General features: G+C 39.5%; 1 protein-coding gene across 2 annotated transcripts in view; it reads left to right on the forward strand.

Annotated features, from left to right (window-relative positions):
* The window catches only part of GPC3 (glypican 3), a 442,030-nt gene that overhangs the window by 218,850 nt on the left and 196,807 nt on the right, over positions 1-26,373 (forward strand). For both annotated transcript variants that reach the window (XM_089904074.1, XM_022554225.3), the window contains one exon: positions 7,975-8,669. In XM_089904074.1, coding sequence (XP_089760200.1) covers positions 7,975-8,669 — 695 coding nt within the window. The remainder of the gene's footprint in view (positions 1-7,974; positions 8,670-26,373) is intronic.

Below are 26,373 nucleotides of genomic sequence, written 5' to 3' on the forward strand. Positions count from 1 at the left end.
TTTTCCTTCCCAATCTGTGTACCTTTCATTTCCTTATCTTGTCTTATTGCATTAGGTAGGACTTGAAGTACAATGTTAAAAAGAAGTGCTGAGAGGGACATCCTTGCCTTGTTCCCCAATCTTAGGTTAAGGAGCAAGCCTCTAGTTTCTCACCATTAAGTATGATATTAGCTGTAAGTTTCTTGTGGATATACTTTATCAAGTGGAGAAAGTTCCCCCCATTCCTAGTTTGCTGAGAGTGTTTATCATGAATGGTGTTGGGTTTTGGCAAATGCTTTTTCTGTACCTATTGATACGATCATTTGATTTTTCTTCTTTATAGCCCATTAATATGATGGATTACATTACCTGATTTTTGAAGGTTGAACCAGACTTGCATATCTGGAATAAAACCCACTGGGTCATGGTGTATGAGTCTTTTTATACATTGTTGTATTTGATTCACTAATATATTGTTGTGGATTTTTGCATTTATATTCATGAGAGATCTTGGTCTGTAGCTTTCCTTTCTTGTAATGCCTTTATCTGGTTTTGGTATTAGGGTAATGATGGCCTCATAGAATGAGTTAGGAAATGTTCTCTCTGCTTCTATTTTCTGGAAGAGATTGTAGACAATTGGTCTTCTTTCTTCCTTAAATGTTTGAAAGAATTCACCTGTGAAACCATCTGGACCTGCATTCCTTTTGGAAGTTTATTAATCATTCAGTTTCTTTGATAAATACAGGATAATTCAGATTACCTGTTTGTCATTGTGTAAGTTTTGATAGTTTTTGTCTTTTAAGGAATTGGTGGTGCATTTTATCAATTTAATCAAGTTTTGGGGCATATAGTTGTTCATAATATTCATGTATTATCCTTTTAATATCCATATGATCATTAATAATGACCCCCTCTTTCATTTCTCATGTTACTAAATTGTGTCATCGTTTTTTTTCTTGATTAGCCTGGCTAGGTATTTTTAAATTTTATTTATCTTTTCAAAGAACTAGCTTTTTGTTTCATGGATTTCTCTCTTGATTTTTGTTTTCAGTTTCACTGAATTCTGCTCTAATCTTTTATTATTTTTTTCTTCTGCTTGCTTTAGGTTTATATTGCTGTTAATTCTCTAGTTTCATTTGGTGAAATCTTAAATTATTGATTTGAGATTTTTTTTCCTTTTCTAATATAAGCATTCAGTGCTACAAATTTCCCTCTAAGAACTGCTTTTGCTACATCACACCAATTTCAGTAAGTTGTATGGTCATTTTCATTTAGTTAAAAATATTTTTAAATTTCTCTTAAGACTTCTTTGTCCCATGCGTTGTGTAGAAATGTGTTGTTTAATTTGCAAATGATTGGATATTGTCTTGTTATCTTTCTGGTATTGACTTGCAATTTAAATTCATTATGGTCTAAGAACGTTCTTTGTATGATTTCTGTGCTTTTAAATTTTTAAGGTGTATTTTATGGCCAAGTATCTGGTCTATCTTGGTGAATGTTCCAAGTGAGCTTGAGAAGAATGTACATTCTGCTGTTGATGGACGAATTATCCTATACATGTCAATTAGATCTAGTTGATTGATGATGCTATTTGGTTCAACTATGCCCTTGCTAACTTTCTGCCTGATGGATTTATTAGTTACTGATAGAGGGGTGTTGACGTCTCCAACTGTAATTGTGGGTTTGTACATATAAGGATTATGTCTTTTTGGAGAATTGACCCCTTCAACATTTTGTAACACCCTTTTTTTATTCCTGATAATATTCCTTCTTCCAAAGTGTGCTTAGTCTGAAATTAATTTGGCTGTTCCAGTTTTTGTTCTACTTAGCATTAGCATGATAAGTCTTTCTTCATCCCTTTATCTGTATCTTTATATTCAAGATGTGCTACCTGTAGACAATCTATAGTTGGGTCTTATTTTTATATTTACTCTGATAGTCTCTATCTTTTACTTTGTGTATTTAAACTATTCACATTTAAAGTGATTAGTGATGTAATTGGATTAATATTCATAATGTTTATAACTGCTTTCTCTTTATTGCACATATTCTTTGTTTTGGTTACTTTTAATCTTCCTCTCTTTTCCTGTCTTCTGTGGCTTTAACTGAACATTTATGTATGATTCCATTCCTCTTAGCATACGCTTCTTTTTGAAATTCAAATTACACTAGATTGTTTCAGTGGTAGTTCAGGTACCTTATAATATTCATTTTACTTATCCATATGCTATAATCACCAACACATTATTGCTGTTATTACTTTGAACAAAGTTATATATTATATCAATTTTTAAAAAAAGAAAAGGTTTTATTTTACCTTTATATATTCCTTCTCTGATGCTCTTCTTTTCTTCATGTAGATCTGATTTTCTGGCTTATATACTTTTCCTGAAAAACATATTTTAACATTTTTTTTTTTGCAAACCAGGTCTACTGGTGACAAATTTCTTCCATTCTTGTTTGTATGAGAAAGACTTTCTCTTTTCCTTTTTGATGATAATTTTGCTGGAAATAGAATTCTAGGTCTTTTTTTTTTCTTTCAACGCAAAATATTTCATTTACTCTCTTCTTCCTTGCATGATTTCTGATGACATGTTCAATGTAATTCTTATCCTTGTTCCTCTATAGATAAGATGGTTTTTTTCTTCCTCTGGCTTCTTAGAAGATTTTCTCTTTGTCTTTGGTTTTCTACAGTTTGAATATGATATGCCTAAGAGTAGGTATTTTGGTATTCAACCTGCTTGTTATTCTCTGAGCTTCTTGGACCTGTGGATGTTATCTGTCATGAATTTTGTGAAATTTTGGGCATCATTCTCTCAAATATTTCTTTTGCTCTCTTCCCTCTCTCTTCTCTTTCTGGAATTGCAATTACACATATTATACACCTTTTGAATTTGTCCCACAGTTCTTGGATACTCTTTTCTGTGTTTTGTTTGTTTGTTTGTTCTTTTTTTTTTTTAATCTTCCGATTGTGGTTTGAGAAGTTTCTACTGACATTTCTTTAAGAGCGCTGGTTCTTACCTTGTTTGTTTCAAGTATGCTGATAAGCCCATGAAAAGCATACTTCATTTCTGTTTGTGTTTTTGATTGCTAGCATTTCCTTTCGATATTTCTTAGCATTTCTATCTCTGTATTTACATTATCCATATGTTCTTGTATATTGTCCACTTATTCCATTAGAGTCCTTTATATATTAATAATAGTTATTTTAAATTCCCTGTCTGATATTTCCATAATCTGTGCCATATCTGAGTGTGGTTATGATAATTGCTTTGTTTCTTCAGACTGTTCTTTTGCCTCTTTTCATGGCTTGTAATTGTTTGTTAAAAGCAGAATATGATATATTGGGTAATAGGAGCTGAGGTAATTAGACATTTAGTGTGAAGTTTTATGTTAATGTGACTAGGAGTTAGGCTATTTATTGTTTGCTGTATCTATAGATGCCAGAGGCTTTAGTTTCCTCTACTGTCTTTGTTTATTTTTTCTCACCTCTTTTTGGTGGGTTTCTCTAAGAGCTCCTTCTTAAATAGGATCTGTGTCTTTCTGGTGGGAAGGTATGGGGGTAGTGAAAGTGGCCTATAATATTACGATTAATCAGTCTGTTAGTAGACTTAAGTCCATGAGCTGTAACCCTCATAAGTTTTTCTCGGCCTTTTTTTCTTTCCCTTTTTAGGTGTTACAGGAAGGCTAGAAGGGACTGGAGTTGTCTAATTGCCCCTCTTCTAGGTATATTAGGCTTTGGTAAAGTTATGTCCATTGGAGAACAGGCATTTGTTATGGAGAATGCTCATGGTGTATTTCTAAATTATTACTTTCCCCCTACCCCTGCCAGAAAAAACAAGGAGATTTTTCTTAGATCTTAACCATGAGAACTTTGTGTGTTTTCTTGAGGTAAATCCCATGGGAATGTGGGGGACCCATAAAACTGAGGACCCAGGAATTTTCAACTCTCAGGCTAGTTCACATTCAGCCTCTATCAGTTTGTCAGAATTACCATTTAAGGGTTTAGACTAGTTTATAGCTTCAGTGGCATCTGCTGCAGGTGTCTGAGATCCAGCAGATCTCAGCTGTGATTCGCTGTGTTTGCCTCCCTTTCCAGATTTCAGGGTAGCAGTTTGCCCTGTGACCTTAATTCCCTGATGGGTCTAAGAAGAATCATTGATTTTCAGTTGGTTCAGCTATTATCTTGTTGTTGAGAATGGGAATGATAATTTCCAAGCTCTTTACATGTTGTAGCCAAGACCAGAAGTCTCCCAATGTCCAGTTTTCAAGGCTGGAGCATGTTGTGGAATTAGCAAGGGTATTGGTGTTAGAGTGACCTACACTTAAATTCAGTCTGTGGCATTTAACTAGAGATATTATCTTGTATGAGTCACTTAACCCGTCTGAGCCTCAGTTTCCTCACCAAATAAAAATAAATCCAAATACATATGTTTATGTTAAATTTAAATGAGAGGACATATGTGAGCAAGTTCATTACAGATCCTGGCATATACTTTGCAGGTATCACATAAATGTCAGTTTTCTTCTTCCATTAAGGTACCTGTGCTTGAAAGCAAAGACTGGAGTCCAACCCATTGTGTGGCATTTATCCTAGAAATTTAAAAAGTTCTTATAAAGTATTTGCCATTCTTACAATGCTGGAAAAACTACCTTGAAAAAAGTAACCTGCCTTTATCAGGACTGTTTTATTCTTAAGGGCTTGAAGGGAACTCAGTGGTTCATTTATTTCTGTCTTCCAACTACAAGTAGACTCTCCTTTTTTAAAAAAAATCCAGTCTTTTACTGAAAAGGCCCATGAAAACACATTTCTTTATGTCTAGGTCTGGGTAAAGAAACATCAGCACCAAGTACTAAGGACAGTCATTTTGCTACGGTTATAGGATATATGTCCTGGGTTGGGATGGGGGAGAACTTACTGAACCATTTAAAGAGAGGTGATAGCCTGATTGCACACTTTACATATCAAACTATATTGGAGAGTTGTGTCCCTTTTTGAGCACCATAATTTAAGAAGGAAGTTGATAACAGTAGAGTGTGTCCAAATAGGGGTGACCAGAATAGTGATGGGGGCAACAATAAATCTAGAAACCTTGCTATATTTGGATGTGTATTAATTTATTAGATCTATTTATCTGTATCATATATCTTTCTATATAGTGTTAAAAATGGACTATTTTCTGTTTGGTGCCAAATTTTTCGTAACATCTCTGATTTTACATTGTTCCGACTTTTCCTGGATATAATGCTTGACTTTTTCCCAGGAAAGAGACAGAGGAAAACCTCCCCTAGCTTAAGCGTACATTATTATCTGACCAAAAAAAAAAAAAAAAAATCAATCGACTGAACTTCCTGGCCCATTCTAGCCCTTGGCTTCATTTCATGAAACCTCAAGTTGCCAACCTCAAGCTGAGCATCACTTTTCACCTAGTGTTGGTTCCTATAAATCCCCAAGGAGCCTTTGCTTGAGCGGTTATGGTTTGGTCTGTTGTCCCATGATACAGAAGTAAGGGGGTTGGGCAAAACCCAGAGATGTGCTAAGTGGATTCTGAGCTGTGAAAGTTGGAGCAGGAAGCACATGTGAGCATATGAACCCCCAGCCCTTTCCCTCTGCAATATGTGTTGTTATTCTTTCTGGAGAAGAGTTCATGATCTTTTGTAATTTTCTTTTTCTATTGATCCAGCAGTGCTAGTAACAGAAACTTATGAAAGTTATGGCAGTACAGTCTATGGAATTTCACTGTCATATATCTTGCACATTAGAGAACAAATGCACTGTGCTAGAGATGAAATTTGCCTTGTAGAGACTTAATTTTAGGGTAGCTTAGATGATTGAGATCCACAGGGTAGCATCTCAGCAGCAGTCTTTCTTCTCTGAATTTGTGCTGTCCCAAGACAAAGGTGAAAGTGTAACTCTGCTTTGTTGGTCTTTGGGCTGCAATTTCTTCCAGTACATTTCCGTTTGGAGAGGAGAAGCCAATGGGAAAATAATGAGCCTAAAAATGAACTTGACTTTCAAAGATTTTTGAGGATGTGTGTGTTGGCTATAGGGCTGAGGGCAACTAGAGTGAAACCGTTGCCGGGAGACACTAGTCTGAGTTGACTACTTCTACTTTGCAGTTGTGTGACCCTGGGAAAGTGCTTAAATTCTGCTGAGCCTCAGTTTCATCACCTATAAAATGGGGATTGCAATACCGAACTTAGAAGATTGTTGTAAAAAGTAGATCTCGTAATAAACTTGGAAATGCTTTGTAAATGCTAAACCATGTAGCTTGGGAGTACTTTTAAGACAAGGAAGGTGTATTATTTATCTCCATCTACCTAGCACTTACATACCCCTAGTACTTAGCACAGGGTCTAGTATATAATAAATGATTGGTAGCTGAAATTAAAATGAATGAATACTTTTTAATCTCCAAATTTCTGATGATTTTAAAGAATTAATTGACTGGTCCTTTGTATTGGGTTAGACGATCTCTTGGCTTCATTCAATCTTTAGATTCAAGGATTGAAAATAAAGTAGTGTGTGGAGTTAGGAAGAGATTGTTATAAGATAGATAAACTTTCTAAGAATTGCTTAACGTTCTAAACAAAATAAAAGTAACAAATGAACATTTAGCAATTGATGAAAATGAAGATTAACTTTCTCAAGTGGGCTTGGAAACCCAGTAGAATTGCTCTGGCATCTGCTCAACATTCCTGGGCACGTCATAAACCCAAGGGAAGAATCTAGCAAGCGCGTTCTACCTTGTGAGGGATCTGGGGCAGATGGTGGTGGTACAACCTAGAGCTCCTTCTGCCACAGATGACTGAGATGTTTGGCTAAGTGATCCCAAGGAGCTGTTGGAATGCAGTCTGTCTAGTAGTATGAAAGTGGTAATAATTTGATTTTTCAAGGCTCATGAAATAGCATCATTTGGGGGTACATCTGTCATGGACCTTTGCGCTTTGGAAGGAAAGGAAAGAAACTACTAAGTTAATTTTAAATGTCTTGGGAAACTTGGTTGTTTTTTTTTGTTCTTAAACTATGCCTTATTTCTTTGAAAAATCTATTATTGCGGTTTTTTCCTTTCTCTCATATAAATGTGGGACTCTGGTTATTTGGAATAAATTGTGTCTGCAGTGCTTCAGTTTGGAGAAAACGGGATGGTGACATTATTACTTTCTCTCTCAAACCAATGACACTGATCAGGCCTTATGCCAAGGGGTAGGGGCAGCAGATGTAATCCTGAACCCGTAGTCTCTGTAGAGTAGATAAGGTTTCCAAGCCGTGTGGAAGCCGAACTTACCAAGGAAGCTTAGCAGTTATCCTTCCAGATGTTCAGCTTGCAAATACCAGCGGTGTTATTTTCAGTATCGAACGTATAGGTAAGTGCATGTGTTGTTTTTCTCCATCCAGATACCCGTTTAGGGGATAAATTCCACTTTCAGGTCTGTCAATCTGTCAGATAGCTCCCTTCAAAGTTATCTACCTACATGATGAAATTTGTGATAGCTTTTATTCTTGGCTAAGAACTTGCCTTTCCTCCAGGGATGAACAGGCTTAAATTGTTATGTGAGTTTATATAGTATATGGTTTGTTGTCAAATATTTATCTCTGTCTAAAAATGAAATGTCTTGAAATACAGTTTCTTTTTAACTGAATAACTCAATGTGAGAAAGAGAAAGAACTTCTCATTTAGCCAATTTTTAATCAATATTTTTATGAGAGGCCAGAATGTTAACTGAATCCTGGCTTTTGTCATTTGAAATATAATTTGTGTGCTTAAGAATCTATGTGCACATCAGGGTTTGGACTGCATGTTCAGAAAGGAAAATTGATTTATAGGAACAAACAGCTGCAGGAGTAGAGGCAATGCCAGAAGTAAACATGAGTCAATTATTTAAGGCAAATGGGACCTTAATCACCACAGCAATAGAGAAATCTCAAAGTCAGTTACACACTGGATTTTCATGCTTTAATTTGTGGGCATTTCTTTATCTCTTATTTTACAGAGGCCTTTGAAATCGTTGTTCGCCATGCCAAGAACTACACCAACGCCATGTTCAAGAACAACTACCCGAGCCTGACCCCACAAGCTTTTGAGTTTGTGGGTGAATTTTTCACTGATGTATCTCTCTACATCCTGGGTTCTGACATCAACGTGGATGACATGGTCAATGAATTGTTTGACAGCCTGTTTCCAGTCATCTATACCCAGCTAATGAACCCAGGCCTGCCGGAGTCCACCTTAGACATCAATGAATGCCTCCGAGGGGCAAGGCGTGACCTGAAAGTATTTGGGAATTTCCCCAAGCTTATTATGACCCAGGTTTCCAAGTCACTGCAAGTCACTAGGATCTTCCTCCAGGCCCTGAATCTCGGAATTGAAGTGATCAACACAACTGATCACCTGAAGTTCAGTAAGGACTGTGGCCGAATGCTCACCAGGATGTGGTACTGCTCTTACTGCCAGGGACTGATGATGGTTAAGCCGTGTGGTGGCTACTGCAATGTGGTTATGCAAGGCTGTATGGCAGGTGTGGTGGAGATTGACAAGTACTGGAGAGAATACATTCTGTCTCTCGAAGAACTGGTGAATGGCATGTACAGAATCTATGACATGGAGAATGTACTGCTTGGTCTCTTTTCTACGATCCATGATTCCATCCAGTATGTCCAGAAGAATGGAGGAAAACTGACCACCACTGTGAGTACCATTCTACAGTTTTCAGAGGAATTGGATTCTACTGGGGGTAGGGCAGCCTGGCCAGTAGCAGGTGCTGATGGAGAGAAGTGAGAAAAAAAGTGGGCAGGGATGATAGAGGGACTGAATGACCTCACAAAGCTAGGCAGCACATTAAGTCCACAGGTTATGGAGTCCTAATGCCTGGCTTTGAATTTTAGCTTCACCCACTTTCTTGCTGTGGGACCTTGGGTGAATCATTTTATCTGTATGAGTCTCATATTGCTGACTCATAAAATAGGGATAAAAAGAATATCTTCTTCATAGGGAATAACGTGTTAAAGCACTTAGCATGTGCCTGGTACATGGTAATTCTTCAGTAATTATTAGCTATTATTACCACTGTTGTTGGTTATCACAACCTTCATGACAACCCTGTGAGGTAGGAGCTGTTATCTCCATTTTGTAAATGAGGAAACTGAAGCTCAGTGATTCAGAAGTTGATCAGGTCTCCCTTTAATTAGGTTATCACCACTTTCTTTGATTCTGATTTCACTCTTGTGCTCTTAATCATATATATCATATTACTATTTTGAGTAGTGACTTTATTTTTTAAATTTATTTTATCGAAGTACAGTTGTTTACAATGTTGTGTTAGTTTCTGGTATACAGCAAAGTGATTCAGTTGTACATATGTATAATAGTTTGCATCTGCTAATCCCAAACTCCCAATCCTTCCCTCCCCCTTGGCAACCACAAGTCTGTTCTCTATGTCTGTGAGTCTGTTTCTGTTTCGTAAATAAGTTCATTTGTGTCATATTTTAGGTTCCACATATAAGTGATATCATATGGCATTTGTCTTTCTCTGTCTGACTTAACTAGTATGATAATCTCTAGGTCCATCCATGTTGCTGCGAATGGCATTATTTCATTCTTCTTTTCGGCTGAGTGATATTACATTGTATGTATATACCACATCTTCTTTATCCATTCATCTCCTGATGGACATTTAGGTTGTTTCCATGTCTTGCTTATTATAAATAGTGCTGCCATGAACATAGGGGTGCATGTATCTTTTTGAGTTATAGTTTTTTTCCGGATGTATGCCCAGGATTGAGATTGCTGGGTCATATGGTAGCTCTACTTTTAGTTTTTGTAAGGAACCTCCATACTGTTTTCCATAGTGGCTGCACCAACTTACATTCCCAACAACAGTGTAGGGGGGTTCCCTTTTCTCTACACTCTCTTTGGCATTTGTTATTTGTAGAGTTTTTAATGCATGGTCATTCTGACTGGTGTGAGGTGCTACCTCGTTGTAGTTTTGAGTTGCATTTTGAGTAGTGACTTTAAACATAGGAGACCTAGCTAGACCCCACTAACTAAACCTACACAAGAACACAGGTGAGGCAAAACGTTCATGTTTTCCAACAGTTGTTTTTGCAGCCTTGATTTATACCAGTGTAAGGCTGATAGGATTTGTGATGGGGGTGGGACAGTTTTGTGAGGCAGAAGCTTGATTGGTTTCAGTCAGACAGTGTTAGTTACATTGTACCTGCTAAGCTAGGGTGCACACATTGAGAACCACAGGATGCACACACTTTTCAATACAGAGCAGAACATACAGCCAAGAGCTACCAGCCAGATCTCACTAAGGTGATGGTGACTGATTCCTGAATGTTCCCAGCTTTGTAGAAGGACGTGGCAGAATAGTATAATACACTACGCTTGTTGAGCTCCTACCACATTTGAGGTGCTCTGATGGCCAGTTTACGTAATATTATTTCTTAGTAATCCATGGGATAGGTCCTAATATAATATTATCCCCATTTTACACAGGAGTAAATGAAGCTTAGAGGGCTTAAATATGTTGCCCAAACGTCCAAGGTAGTTAAATAGAGGTGGCGGAGCTGGGATTCCAACCCTGGCTTGTTGCCTTGTGCGATTCGTGCTCTTATCTTCTATAGCGTTGCAACTACTGTGTACTCCGAACCATTGCTTACCCAGAATGTGGAGGGCAGATTGGGCCATTTAGCCTTGTCTTTAAACTCTGGAAGTACAAAACGATAGGGGTAACTGGTTTCTTTGGTGAATTAAACTAGAAAGGAGGACAAAAATGATGCAACCCACAGGATGGCTACTTACGGAACTGCTCTAATTGCCCCATTCACAATGTTAGCTGTTTAAAACACATTTGCTGAGAAAATATTTTATAGTAAAATGAACAGAAATGTCCTAACGATAGTGTTCTTCAGTGGCTAATTATTCCTTTGATTGCTTTCTAATTGAAGACCAGATTCTAGGGCCTTATACGAAAGTAAATCTCGGGCTTCCCTGGTGGCGCAGTGGTTGAGAGTCCGCCTGCCGATGCAGGGGACACAGGTTCGTGCTCCGGTCTGGGAAGATCCCACATGCCGTGGATCGGCTGGGCCCGTGAGCCATGGCCGCTGAGCCTGCACGTCCGGAGCCTGTGCTCTGCAAGGGGAGAGGCCACAACAGTGAGAGGCCCGCGTACCACACACACACACACACACACACACACACACACACACACACACAAAAGTAAATCTCACAGAACTAGAAAAAAGGAACGTCAGTGCATTCATATGTTCATTCACCTGAAATTGATTGAGGGCCCACTATGTGTCAGACACAAAGCCAGAGTGCCAGGGGTGTGGAAATATCTTCAGTAAGAGGAAAAATAAGGAGATAACATTAAAGACAGGGTATGGGAGTGTTTAAAGTTTGCCTCTGATATTGGTCACTTGACAGCAACGTCTTGAAAACATGTATTCTCCTCTCGTGCTTTTAAACACAGAAAAATAGGGTGGGGAGCTGGTAAGGGATTAGGTCCACTCTTTTGATCAGGCTCTAGACATGAAGGTTTGTTTAGTAAACGTTTACTAAGCGTCTGCTGTGTTCGTGGCACTTTGCCAGGTACTGGGTACTCGGTTACCCGAGACATAGTTCTTAAGTCTTTAAAACGTCAGTTAGCTTCATTGACAGACAGACATGTAACTGAATAAATTTCACCACAGTGAACATCTCACTATAATGTGAATGTCAGAAAGGCCATAAGAAATTAGCCTAGTCCCACTGATTTACAAATGAAGTAAAAGTTCAGGGAGTCTTGCCCAAAGTTATATAATTAGTGGAAGAGCCAGAAGTAGAGTCCAAGGTCTTCTGCTGCTACAATCTAGCACTCTTTCCACCACGCCCCCTCCCAGACTTTCGCTCTAAAAGCTCCATAAGGATTTTGCAAAGACATCATGAACTTAAATTGAATAGCTATTTTGGGATGCCAAACCTGCTATATTTTAGGTGCACGTGTGCCCGTTTGTGTGTGTGCACACGCACACACACACAGGGAGTACATTTCATGTCATTATCATTCAGGAAGAAAGGCCTTGGCTGTCAAGAGGCGCTCAGTGATGCAGTCCCTTTCTGTTTTGGCCATTAAGGGCCTGACTGCTCCCAGCTCCCAGCTCCCAGCTCCCAGCTCCCAGCTCCCAGCTCCCAGCTCCCAGCTCCCAGCTCCCAGCTGGTGATGAAAGTGTGAAGCCTGCCTTCCCCGGGGAATGCCTAAACTAGAACAGAAAGCATATGTAAACTCTGCCTTGTTACTGTTTTATGATCGCCAGCTCTAAGTAATATATACCAAATGGTGTGGGTGGGGAATCATTGGCCAGGTGTGATCCAGCTATACTCTGTATGGGCCAGAAGGGGGCTGGGCCATCTATGGGGGCTGAGGGGAAGTGAGGGCTGGGTGGACTGCAGAACTCTATTCCTGCTAACAAAACCACAGAATGCCCCAAAGCCAAAGCTGATTGAAAACTAAAGCATTAATGAGATTCTGCTGTAGCACCTTCACCTTCCTGTTGTGATAAAGTGTAAGAGCCTGCCAGTTAGTCCTGCTTGAGGTTAAGTTGTGGTGAGAGACCTCTTCGAAACTAGGCTCTTCCAGAGCTCTGTTTGGGACAGCCTTTTTAGCTAGCTATAAGCCATGCCATGAGGTCTGCCGTGCAGGGACTTTGCTCAGCTGTTTTGGTGGCTACCATCTACCCCAGATCATAAAGGACATTTTGGTCTTATCTAAATGAGTGGGGCACTGTTAATTTTTTTTTCAGATACTTTTTTTTAACATCTTTATTGGAGTATAATTGCTTTACAATGGTGTGTTAGTTTCTGCTTTACAACAAAGTGAATCAGTTATACATAAACACATGTTCCCATATCTCTTCCCTCTTGCGTCTCCCTCCCTCCCACCCTCCCTATCCCACCCCTCTAGGTGGTCACAAAGCACCGAGCTGATCTCCCTGTGCTATGCGGCTGCTTCCCACTAGCTATCTATTTTACGTTTGGTAGTGTATATATGTCCATGCCACTCTCTCTCTCGCTTTGTCACAGCTTCCCCTTCCCCCTCCCCATATCCTCAAGTCCATTCTCTAGTAGGTCTGCATCTTTATTCCCGCCTTGCCCTTAGGTTCTTCATGACATTTTTTTTCTTAGATTCCATACATATATGTTAGCATACGGTAGTTGTCTTTCTCTTTCTGACTTACTTCACTCTGTATGACAGACTCTAGGTCCATCCACCTCATTACAAATAGCTCAGTTTCGTTTCTTTTTATGGCTAATATTCCATTGTATATATGTGCCACATCTTCTTCATCCATTCATCCGATGATGGACACTTATGGCCTATTAGTGTTTTAGTTTTCCACAAGATGGTCTTCAGTTCTTCAGGTTACCAAGTGAAGGCGTGCAAGCAAAGGTTAGGGTGCTCCTGGAGGTGGTAAGCATGTAGTTCTCATACTCGGCTCATCACCACAATCATCTAGGGAACTTGTTAAACAGATTCCTGGAGCCTCCCCCCCCTCCCCCCGAGGATTCTGGTACCGTAGGTCTGTGGAGAGGCCAGAGGATTTGTCACTTACAGAGTACTCCATTTGATTCTGATACTTCCTTGGAAGCAACTCCAGCCACCTTGTTTAGTAGACAAGGTAAGGCCCAGAGGTTAAAAGTGAATGACAGTTAATGGCAAAGCTGTGACCGTGGACTCTTCATCTGTCAGATGGGGTTAATATGTGGGGATTCAGTGAAATGATAGGTTCAAAGTACGTGGCAGAGTTCGAGGCACATGGCAGGTACTCACTAAGCCCCAGTGCGGTACTCTTTCTACAGCAGTTTTCTAAGTGCCAAATAGATAATGAGATTTTCTTAAACTTGTTTTTAAGTGCCAAGATGTTTAATGTTATTTTAATCCAAAGGCGTGAATAAAAATAGCAAGTATGTGAAAATGTGTTAGTGTGTGTGAGTGTGTATGTGTGTGTGAGTGTGAGAGAGAGCGAGAGAGGAGAGGGGAGAGGAAGGGAAAGAAAGAAAATTTTTACCGAAAAGTTCAACAAAGTATTAATTATGGGACTGTAAATAGATCCATCTTGATTCTTCATCTACATTTGTGAACTAGGTTAAGCATCGTGGCCCGAAGTGAGTACTGAGTAGGTCTTTAATAGTATCGGGGGGACTTCCCTGGTGGCTCAGTGGTTAAGAATCCACCTGCCAAGGCAGGGGACACGGGTTTGAGCCCTGGTCCAGGAAGATCCCACATGCCGTGGAGCAACTAAGCCCATGTGCCACAACTACTGAGCCCGCACACCACAACTACTGAAGCCTGCATGCCTAGCACCCGTGCTCCGCAACAAGAGAAACCACCGCAATGAGAAGCCCACACGCTGCAACGAAGAGTAGCCCCCCTCTCGCTGCAACTAGAGAAAGCCCACGTGCAGCAAAGAAGACCCAACGCAGCCAAAAAATAAATAAATAAAATAAATAAATTTATTTTAAAAGAATAGTATTTGGGTATCATATGGGTAGTATCTGAGGGTATCATTGTTAAATTTATCAGCATGTTATTGAATTCCATATCTTATACCTTGAGGCAAATACAAATATGTACAGTTTTCAACACATATACTTTCAACATTGTTACACCACACAAATTGTTGAATGCTACAACCTTCTTTTTAATATGCAATTATTCTTATTCTGAAACCACTTTGATTGTAATTACTATACCCCTATATGTGGATTATATGCATAGCCATTGTACATTTCAGATCCATTGATGAAATGAGTAATAATCAGCATATTGGATGTTTATTGCTTTTCCAGAAAGTTTCCCAAAACTTTCTGTGATTTCATTTACTTTCTTTACAATCCCCCCCAAAGTAATTGCTCGCATATCCTCGCGTGCCTGTTTGCACTTTTACGTTTCCACTTGTACTCGTGTTCTTTATTGATTCATCTCAGAACTTCTCGGCATTAGTGCTTCCTCTCCCATAAGTTCATTATCGTGACTTGTCGTATGCTTCACTGAATGTTGTGCAAAATTGCAACCTTTTCTACCTTCACTGTTTCTCCCTTTCTTTCCTCATTGTGATATTCATTTTAGCACTATCTGAAATAGGATTCATTTCAGGGAACATTTAGTGAGCATCTAATTGTGGAACCACTGATAGACACCGGGGGCACAAGAAGTGGCTGGAAAGATGACCCTGACTATTGCTGTCCTCAGGGATCACTTGGCCAGTAGGTAGCAGAGCTAGGATTCAAAGCTGGATCTGTCTGACCCCAAAGCTCATGCTTTTCATAATTAGTCCATATTGCTCTTTCAAAGAGTTCCACTCTCTTTTCACCAGAATCTTCATTCCTTGAACATAGGCTAAGTGGGTCTTTATTATCTTAGTTAATATCCTGTGCTACTCTCTACTGTTTTTCCAGCTTCACAATCAGTTTTTGAGTTCATTCTCCCTCCTTGGAGACTTTTGCTATAGTATTTCCCAATGAAGTACTAAAAAGCATGAGATTTTTCATCTTCATGACACTTAAACGCACAGAGTAGTTTCTAGGGAAAGAAGGAATGTTTATGTAGGTGAGGGAAGACCCAGTCACACAGTAAAATGACTTTGCCTAGAATCTCTGTGCACCGTGCCAGTGGTGAGGTATAGGTTTTCTTCCAGTTGCAATGCTTGGAATCTGCCTGTTGGACCAACAGATAGTTTTTAATGCATTTGCCTTTGATTCTGGACATTAGTACATCCAGGTCCCCATTATGGAGTTTCCTTAGTAGTAACATTGCCTACTGAGAATCTAACATATTCTTTTTTTCTTAACATCTTTATTGGAGTATAATTGCTTTACAATGGTGTGTTAGTTTCTGCTTTATAACAAAGTGAATCAGTTATACATATACATATGTCCCCATCTCTCTTCCCTCTTGCGTCTCCCTCCCTCCCACCCTCCCTATCCCACCCCTCCAGGCGGTCACAAAGCACGGAGCTGATCTCCCTGTGCTATGCGGCTGCTTCCCACTAGCCATCCATTTTACGTTTGGTAGTGTATGTATGTCCATGCTACTCTCTCACTTCATCCCAGCTTCTTTTCTCTGAAGGGCGACCCTATCACTGTCTTCCAAGACTATTCACTATCCAAAGATACTTGATAAAGACAGTCTGGGGGGTAAAGTGCCTCTGTTTATAAGAGATGCAGAAACACAAGAGACCCACGGAAAATTGTCTTGCAACATGTGATTTCCCCAACCTTGGATGGCTGCAAAAACCTCTCAAGTTCATGATGCTTTTGGAGGATCAGGCAAGAAAGTAAGAAGTTAGTGAAAGACACTTAGCTCAGCCCTGACTGGTTGGTCAAAAGGCTGGGCTGTGTCCCACCCGTTGGAGGGTAGCAGAAGGCACATCCAAAGATAGAAAGGCGGCAGTTTTCTCAGCTCTTCAGAAAATACAAAGTATAAAAGGGGCACTTGACTAGTTGCCTCTGGTTAGGAGTAAACTCTGCTACTTTGGGCCTCCAGCTACTACCTATTGCTCTCTCTTTTGGTCCCCAAGCTATTGTTTCCTTTCTTGCTTGTTCAGACTCTGGGGCTGGGAGTCTTGTATTGCTAAGTGGCTTGGCTGATAGTTTTCTGTTTCACTGCAATTCTAAGACGAAGCAAGCGGCAAGCCCAGAGCGGTAAGCAGATGCTTATCCATGTCTGTTGGGAGTGTCGTGGAGGACTGATTTGTGCTCAGAGTATATTCAGAAAGGTTAGAAAGTCAGGAATATTCATCCAAGTGGGCAGAAGTCCAGGAAGGCCTTCCCCATGACCTGATATTCCGAGAATCCTTGTGCTCCCAAGACGAGAATGAAGAAGTCCAAAATGCCTTTCTAATGTTGAGTGGCCAGGGAATCAGAGCAGAGGGAAAGCAGCCTTCTATCTGGCAAGGGCAGAAAAGCCCCCGAATACTTGCTTTGTTTTTTATTGCAAAACCTAAAACGCCTCCGGAAACATGGAGTCATGTATACAGTGTGATTCCTCTTTACCCACTCGGAATAAGGTTACTCTTGGCAACTGTAGTGCTACATCCTTCACTCACGAAAGCGCCACAATGGCCTTGGCTCACTAACCTCTTAGGCCTCTCTGCATTTTGCTGTCTTGCTCAGGTCTCTGGCAGAAAATGTTTTCTACTTGGCCCGTTTCTTAAAAGGCAGTCCTAACCCTAACCCCACATTAAAACTTGAGCACGTATTTTGAACATCACAGATGTTTGTTTTTGTATTTTAGTTTCTTTTTTTCCCCACATCTTTACTGGAGTATAATTGCTTTACAATGGTGTGTTAGTTTCTGCTTTATAACAAAGTGGATCAGTTATACATATACATATGTTCCCACATCACTTCCCGCTTGCGTCTCCCTCCCTCCCACCCTCCCTATGTCACCCCTCTAGGTGGTCACAGAGCACCGAGCTGATCTCCCTGTGCTATGCGGCTGCTTCCCACTAGCCATCCATTTTACATTTGGTAGTGTATGTATGTCCATGCCACTCTCTCACTTCATCCCAGCTCACAGAAGCATTTTTAAATGAAGTCACACTGTAGTACAGTAATTTCTTCCAGGGAGGGGGTCATTAGAATATTTGCTGTAATGAAGAATTTCACAAAAGGCCAAGATGAGAGAATCTGGGGCAGATTTCTTCCAGCGTGTTACAGCCTTTGTAAGATAAAACACAAACTTTCATCATCACCAGCAGGCACACCTTTCTGAGTCCTGGTACTGGGTACTGCTCTAGGTCTCACTGTTTGCCATTCCTTTCCTTATTGGGGGGACTGTTAATAGGGTAGTACAAGCAACCTTTGTTTTGGTGAAGGTACAGACTTCTTAATGGCCTTTTAAAATGTCCCTTTGGGGATTGGGCTTCAAAATGCATCAGACTTCTCAAAAACAGTGCTGGAATGGGCATGAGGGATCTTACTGGAGAGATGAAAATGTTGCAAAACTGGTTTGTCATGGTCATTGCACAACTTGGTCAATTTAGTAAAAACCATTAAATTGTACGCTTGAAACGGGTGAGCTGTATACATCCAAAAGTATACCTCATTTCGATAAATTACTATGTAAAATAAAACAAAAACAAATAAAAGTAGTACGGGAAGTTAGAAGGCAAAAAAATGTCCCTTTGGGAAGCGCATAATCCGGCAAGGCTGCTTTCATATTTTATATGGGGGCATGGGAGGTGGGGGAGGGTTGATACTGACTTCTTATTACCCAAATTCAAATCCTTTCCGAAGAACATTCAGAAAGTGAATTAATTTTTCCTTTTTTCATTCCACCCAGAATGCCTAAAACAGATAAAGTAGGAGACGGAGTCATTATATTTGGCTGCTATTATCATTTACTGACTGAGAGTCTATCTGAGCCTTCTGCTTTTCGCAGATAATTAATTTTGTTCCTAAATGTGGGAAAGAGTGATTGTAATCAGTATGTTTGTACTTTCAACCACAAATAGAGCCCATCACAGATATGCAGTACAAATAAACCTCATAAAATACGCAACCCAAGGACTGCTTGAAGTTCACGATGTGGTGTCTTTTTTTTTCCAAATAAAAAAATTATATGTATGATTTTTAAAAGTCGTTCTTGGTATTCTTGTATAGTTAATAGATGAACCCTTCTTTTTCTAACTCAAGCCTACGCTGTGAATTATTTTTATCATGAAATCTCATGAAGTAGAGCTGAAGGAGAAATTGATGTGGCACGGAAACCACCTTGTCAGCATATACATATCTCTGAGTTCTGGGTGCAGGTTGCTCTTATGCTTCTAGAAAATTATGAATAATCAGATCTAAGTTCAAGGCTCAGGTTCATGAGATGAAACCCAAGAGCACAGTGTTTGTGAAGGAAGTTCTCTAAACTCTCTTAAAAGACTTTTGCCCTTTTTTTTCCAGCTGCCTGGCCTCCACCTCTGACTAACCTCTCTTCCAAGCCTATGCCTTCTCCCTCCCCTTCAAAATTATACCCTGCTCAGTGTCTTGTTCATTCAGACCCTGCGTTCGATTTAAAATGACGGTGTTTGATCATGGTTTAGTCATCACAGGAAGTCCATTTCTGCTTCTGCTAGGTCTCTAATATGATCCCTCTCCTGAGGCAAACACACTTCACTTAACAAAATTTTATATCACCAGAAAACTCTTCAAAAGGGTTATCAAGGATGGAGATCTCAGTCACAGTGACACAGTTGTAGGGGGAAATGTATGAGGGACCTTTCGGTGCTTTTGAAATCACCTGCTGTGCATCGTACAGTGGAAATAACATCAGTCCAGGAATCAGAATATTGACATAGGGTCTCTGCCTTGTGCTACCACAGGATAGTGGCCTTGGAAAAGCAACTTAATCTGTACAATGAAGAAGAGAATGACGATGAAAGTGATTATTTATTAAGCACTTGCTATGTGCCACACACAGTTCTAAGCCCTTTACATGGATTAACTCATTTAATGTTTCTGACAGTCCTGATAAGGAAGGAAGAATTATCATTAGTACCATTTTCCAGGTTAAAGGGCTGAGGCAGAGAGTCTTGGAAGTAGGTGCCAGCTACAAGGCTACCTCAGCCACTTTCTACTGCAGGGGCTTGAGGGTCATCTCTTGCCCAGGGCCACACCCGGCCTTAGAGTGTGTGAGTGGAGCCTGGCTCCCTCTGCAGTTGGACACAAGCCGACTTAGTTGGTAGAAATGAGGTAGAATGTGGAGCCAGGGAATTGCTAAGGCTCTTTCATTCCTGCCTGCTCTCTGTTATCATTCATCCTGTTTCCTATATGTGGCCTTGAGAGCAGCATGGAAACTTCCAATAGACTTACCTTTTATTCTCCACTTTTCCATATTAATCCTAATGAGATTTTTCTAAATCTGTTTAGAGCTCAGGCTTCCCCTAGGATCAGGGTCTATTCCATTTACCTTTTTTTCAAAAAAATCTATTTTTGTTAAGCTTAGGTTTAAAAGATACTTTAAAAGATATATGGCACTTAAGATTTCCCCCTTTCAGATCAGAAATCCAAAGAACGCTGAAATACCAAGCTCTGTGGCTTTCTTATTATGCATAAAACCCTGTAACGATCTCTTTCCAAACAGGGAAAGGAGTTCCATAGTTAACTGACTTTCTGATTTACTCAACTATCCCATTCCCCTTAACAATTCTTTTTTTTAATTTTAATTTATTTAATTTATTTTTATTTTTGGCTGCATTGGGTCTTCATTGCTGTGCATGGGCTTTCTCTAGTTGTGGTGAGCGGGGACTACTCTTCGTTGCGGCGCGCGGGCTTCTCATTGCAGTGGCTTCTCTTGTTGCGGAGCACAGGCTCTAGGTGCACGGGCTTCAGTAGTTGTGGCACGCGGGCTCAGTAGTTGTGGCTCGCGGGCTCTAGAGCGCAGGCTCAGTAGTTGTGGTGCCCTGGCTTAGTTGCTCCGCGGCATGTGGGATCTTCCCGGACCAGGTCTCGAATCCGTGTCCCCTGCATTGGCAGGCAGATCCTTAACCACTTCGCCACCAGGGAAGCCCCCCTTAACAATTCTTAATGTAAAATGAATGGGCTTCTTGACTGTGGCAACCTTCTAGCAGATTGCTTTTAAAAAATTATGAACATTTTAAATTACCCTTGAACAGTCTCTTCACGAGTTTTCTAGACATAAAGTACTCTGGACAAAAGAGCAGGAAACTAAATTAGTGCCCTTACTCTGATTAAAAATAAAGCAGTAATTGTGATAAATTGGCATAATCAAACTTGACAGATAGAAGCTATAGAATGCATGTTATATTTCCTTCCAGTATGAAAAGGATGCTAACAAGCCCCAGATCACAGAGGGTGAAAGAATACACACTGGTGGAAACGCTTCCCTGACACATCTGTGTTTATCAAGTTTTAAAGTCTGTTTCCTCCCCCACCATTTCTTCTGAATCTGTAATCCATTGATTTAAAAAAAAATTAATGCATGACTCAAACTGCTCTGCTGTGAAAAGCCCCATTCAGAATTGTCTCAGCTCTGGTTATCATTGACCAAAGACTCTTCAAGATAGCAGGAATAATAAATTGCAGCATTCATTTTTAATAGCACCATAGAGATTTTGAAGAGCAAAACTTTCAAGATGGAAAGCCGAGTCGATACCCTGCCCAGGAATGGGTCAGCTTGGTATTGCAAGGAGCAGGGTAAGAAAAGGTTGTGTGATGTAGTAGAAGGAACATGGACGTCAGGAGTTATGATGTGAATCTCTGCTCAGTCATTCCTTATCTTAGTGACCGTGGGCATAGTGTATAATCTCCCTGAACCTTAGTTGTGTCATCTATAAAATGGGGATGAAAACGCCAACCTCTTAGAGCTACTATGAAAATTAGCAGTAATGCCTAGCATGTAGTAGCACTATAAAATCTGACATGTAACATGATAGATTCCATATGCTGTGGGACAAAGTGGCCTTTTCTTCCTGTCTTCCCTCACATGGGGCTGTTCATCTTTGGGGTCCTCTCATTAGCAGCACCATCATTGATAAATATTTACTGAGCTCCTGTGACAAAAACCCTATGACAGAAGCTGGCAGCACAAATATCAGGAAGCTGTTTCAAGAGACAAAACCAGTTGGGTTGCAGCAGAATTTCTGTATTCTTTTCCTAACACTAGGATAGCTCTTTATGGTGAGGCTGCTTGTCCAGATACTCCACATTTCTCCTGCGGACTTGAAGTTCCTACTAGTCTTTCCATTCAGAGCTTGGTGCATTTTTGAACAGGTTTATTCAGCCTGTATGGCTGCAGGCCTCTGCTTCCGTTTGCCCAGCTCTCGCCACTAATAACCAGGACTATCAATCATGTTCCTCCAGATGTTGAGGTGAGTTGATTCCCAGCCAGGCAGACCAAGTTGAACGTGTAAGTTTTCTAGCTGCTCAGACTGATCTTCACAGAAGACTCATGGATAAAGGGCAGTGTGATATATCTAGATTCCCAATGGGGATTTTTTGCTCGGGTCTAGTGCTGAAATCCTTGGGAGTAGAGGAGGATTCAAACTGTGTTTATGGCTCCTTTGTTTGGAGCATGTATTGTACAGTATAATGCTAAATTGCTTTTGCTGGGTACCACTGTTAAATGATGATTAAATTTAGGTTGGTATAAAAATGAATAGATATCGATTACATATTTTGGGGATGATTTAATGATATCCTCTTGTTTTAGATATTATCCATTTATGAAATCCCTAAATTTTCTTGTCCGTTCTTATCCATCCTACCTACTCAGAGTCTCTTCCCCCACTTTGTAATAAATGGCAACTACCTTTCTGATTTGGGGGATTTGGGTTATCAGTATTTCTTTTGATGTAGGGAAAGGAAGAAAACAGTAGGGGTGGAAGTGAAGGGAGTTTTAGGAGAGTAAAAGGAACCTGGGAAGTGAATCAAACCATTTGAAAATGATTTTTTCTTGGCACACATCATCTACAGTATTTATTTAATATAATCATTGTCCCACTCATGGTAGCACAAGACAAATAAGTCACAAATTCTAGATTTAAAAAAAGTGCAGGGCTTCCCTGCTGGCGCAGTGGTTGAGAGTCCGCCTGCCGATGCAGGGGACGCGGGTTCGTGCCCCGGTCCGGGAAGATCCCACATGCTGCGGAGTGGCTGGGCCCGTGAGCCATGGCCGCTGAGCCTGCGCGTCCGGAGCCTGTGCTCCGCAATGGGAGAGGCCAGAACAGTGAGAGGCCCGTGTACCGCAAAAAAAAAAAAAAAAAAAGTGCAAAAAAAATTTTTAAAACACACAAAAAAATTAAATTAAAATGTAAAAAGTACAGTATGTATCAACTATGACTTACCTGCCATTTCTTAAATCAAGCATCAGTTTTAGGGTGTGAGACCACCATTCTCTTCTCACCTCTAGTATACAATGTCTTACCCAGGGTAGGGGTTTAATTTTTCTCTTAAATCAAGCTAAAGGGGAATGGAGTCCCTCCTTGGGGTAGTGAGGAGCCATCAAAAGTATAGACAGCATGAATCGCTACCCACAAAATCAGAAGTGTAAGAAACAGTGCATTTTAATTTTTTTTGTTTTTGCTTTAAAAAAAAAAGACTATTTTAGAGCACTTTTAGGTTCACAGGAAAATTGAGCAGAAAGTACCGAGATTTCCCATATACCTCCTGCTCCCCCATCACCCACAAGCCCCCCCCACTATCAACATCCTGCACCAGAGTGGTACATCTGTTATAATAGATGCGCCTACATTGATATGTATCATCATCACCCAAGGTCCATCCTTTATATCAGGGTTCACTCTTGGTGTTATACGTTCTGTTCGTTTTGATAAATGTATAGTGCCGTGTATCTACCATTGCAGCATCATGCACAATAGTTTCACTGCCCTAAAAATCCTCGTGCATGCCTATTTATCCCTCCCTCCTGCCCCACCCCCGCTCCAAACTTCTAGCAACCACTGTTATTTTTACTGTCTCCATAGTTTTGCCTTTTTCAGAATGTCATATGTTTGGAATCATACAGCATGTAGCCTCTTCAGATTGTCTTCTTTCACTCAGTAATATGCATTTAAAGTTGTTGCATATCCTTTCATGGCTTGAGAGCTCATTTCATTTTAGTGCTAAATAATAGCTCATTGTCTGGAGCATCTTTTATTTTTAAATCAGTTTAATTTCCAGTCGAAATCCTTGTTCCCACTGGGTTAGTGGTAAACCCCACATCATTACTTCTCTTTAAAAAAAGCTTTATTGAGACGTAATTCATATAGAATACGTTTACCAATTTACCCATTTAAAGTGTACAATTCAGTGGGTTTTAGTATATTCATGGAGTTGTGCAACCATCACCAAAAGTCAATATTAGAACAGTTTTATCTTTCCAAAAGAAACTCTGTACCAATTAGTTGTCATTCCCCATTCTCCCTCCCCACACCCCCATCCCAGGCCCCACCCCTGGAAACCGCTGTTCTACTTTCTGTCTCTATGGATTTACTTGTTGTAGACATTTCATATCAATGGAATCATACAATCTATGGCCTTTTATGTCTGGCTTCTTTCAGTTAACATAATGTTTTCAAGGTTCATCCATATTGTAGCATGTTTCACTATTTCCTCCCTTTTTATGCCTGAATAATACTCCATTGTATAAATATACCACATTTTGTTTATCTATTAGCAGTTGATGGACATTTGAGTTGGTTCCACTTCTTGGCTATTATGCATAGCGCTGCTATGAACCTTCATGCATGAGTCTTTGTGTGGATATATGTTTTCCTTTCTCTTGGGAATATACTTAGGAGTAGAATTTCAGGTCATATAGTAACTCTATGTTTAACCTTTTGAGGAACTGCCAAACTGTTTTCCAAAGCAACTGAGTCATTTTGCTTTCCCTCCAGCAATGTGTGAGTGTTCTAATTTCTCCATGTCCTCACCAACAGTTACCCCCATGCTGTGGCATATCTTTTCACTTTCCTAATAATATCCTTTAAAACATAAAAGCTTATAATTTTGATGAAGTCCAATTTATCTATTTTTGTGTGTTTGGCATATCTAAGTAATCATTGCCTAATCCAAAGTGATGAAGATTTACACCTATGGTTTCTTCTAAGAATTTTATAGATTTTGCTCTTACATATAGGTCTATGATCCATTTTGAGTTAATTTTCTGTATTCGGTGTGAGTAGGGGTATAGCTTCATTCTTTGGCATGTGGATATCCAGTTGTCCCAGCTCCATTTGTTGAAAACACTATTTTTTCCCATTGAATGGTCTTGTCACCTTTGTCAAAAGTCAATTGACCATAAATGTATGGGTTGAACCTCCAGTGCCATGTTGAACAGAAATGGCAAGAATGGACATCTCTCTCTTTTTATTAATCTTAGAGAAAAAGCCTTCAGTCTTTCCCCATTAAGTATAGTGTTAGCTGTGAGTTTTTCATAAATGACCTTTATTAGGTTGAGGAAGTTCCCTTGTATTCCTAGTTTATTTGTTGTTTTTATTATCAAGGCCTATTGGTTTTTATCAAATTCCTCTTCTGCATCTAATGTGTGTGTGTCTTTTATTCTATTAATATAGTAATTATAATATAGTGATAATAATAATAATTACACTAATTACTAGATGTTAAACCACCCTTGCATTCCTAGGACAAATCTCACTTGGTTATGATGTATGATCCTTTTCATTTATTGCTGGATTCTGTTTGCTAGTATTTTGTTGAGGATTTTGGTATTTATCTTCATAAGCAATGTCGGTCTGTAGTTTTCTTGTAGTTTTTGTCTGGTTTTGGTATTAGGGTAATACTAGCCTCATAGAACGAGTTGAGATGTGTTCCCTCCTCTTCTGTTTTTTTGAAGAGTTTTATAAGGATTGGCATTAATTATTCTTTAAATGTTCAGAAGAATGTGCCAGTAAGGCCATCTGGTCCTGGGCTTTTCTTTGTGGGAAGATTCACATTGCTAATTCAGTGTCTTTGTTTTTTATGTTTCTTCAGATTTTCTATTTCTTCTTGAGTCAGTTTTGCTAGTTTTGTCATTGTAGGAATTTGTCCATTTCATCTATGTTATGTAACTTGTTGACATACAATTTTTCTTAGTAATCCCTTAAAACCCATTTTATTTATGTAAGACTGGTAGTAATATCCCCTCTTTCATTCCTGATATAGTAATTTGACTCTTTTTTTCTCTTTGTCAGCCTAACTAAAGGTTTATCAATATTGCTGATTTTTTTTCACAGAACCAGCTTTTGATTTTGTTGATTTCCCTCTATTGTTTTTCTATTCTTGTTTTCATTAATTTGTGATCTAATTTACTATTTTCTTCCTTCTCTTCTGACTGGTGTGTCTAATGCATTTATATTCAGTGTAATTACTGATGTGGTAGGCTTTACATTTGCCATTTTACTCTTTGTTTTCTACATGTCTCATGTATTTTTGGTCCTCTATTCCTCCTTTGCTGCTTTCTTTGCCATTAAGTGAATATTTTCTAGTGTAACATTTTTGTTCCTTTAGAGATTTTTTTCCACTTTTTTTTGTTATTTTCTTAGCAGTTGCTCTAGGACTTACAGAACACAACTTAATTTTTCAGAATCTACTTCAGAATTATACTAACTTAATTCTAGTGAGATACAGATATATTACTCCTTTGGTTTTCCTCAATACCCTGTCCACTCTGGTGGCCAAATAATTGTCTACTTGTTTTTCTAGAGTTTGAAAATGATCTGTTATGCTGGAAAAGTCCCTCTCATAGTTCTTTTCTACTATCAGTTCTGCCAACTAATTCCGAGTCTTGTTTTGCAGCCATCCACTTCTTTTGTGCTCAGTCTTCATGGAATTCTAATTTTCCTCTCTCCCTACAATTCAATATATTTTGTACTTTCTTTTGGTGCCATTGTAT

This window comes from Delphinapterus leucas, chromosome X (assembly GCF_059928025.1).
Source record: "Delphinapterus leucas isolate spDelLeu-1000000601 "Yukka" chromosome X, BTC_Dleu_Yukka2, whole genome shotgun sequence".
Lineage (NCBI taxonomy): Eukaryota > Metazoa > Chordata > Mammalia > Artiodactyla > Monodontidae > Delphinapterus > Delphinapterus leucas.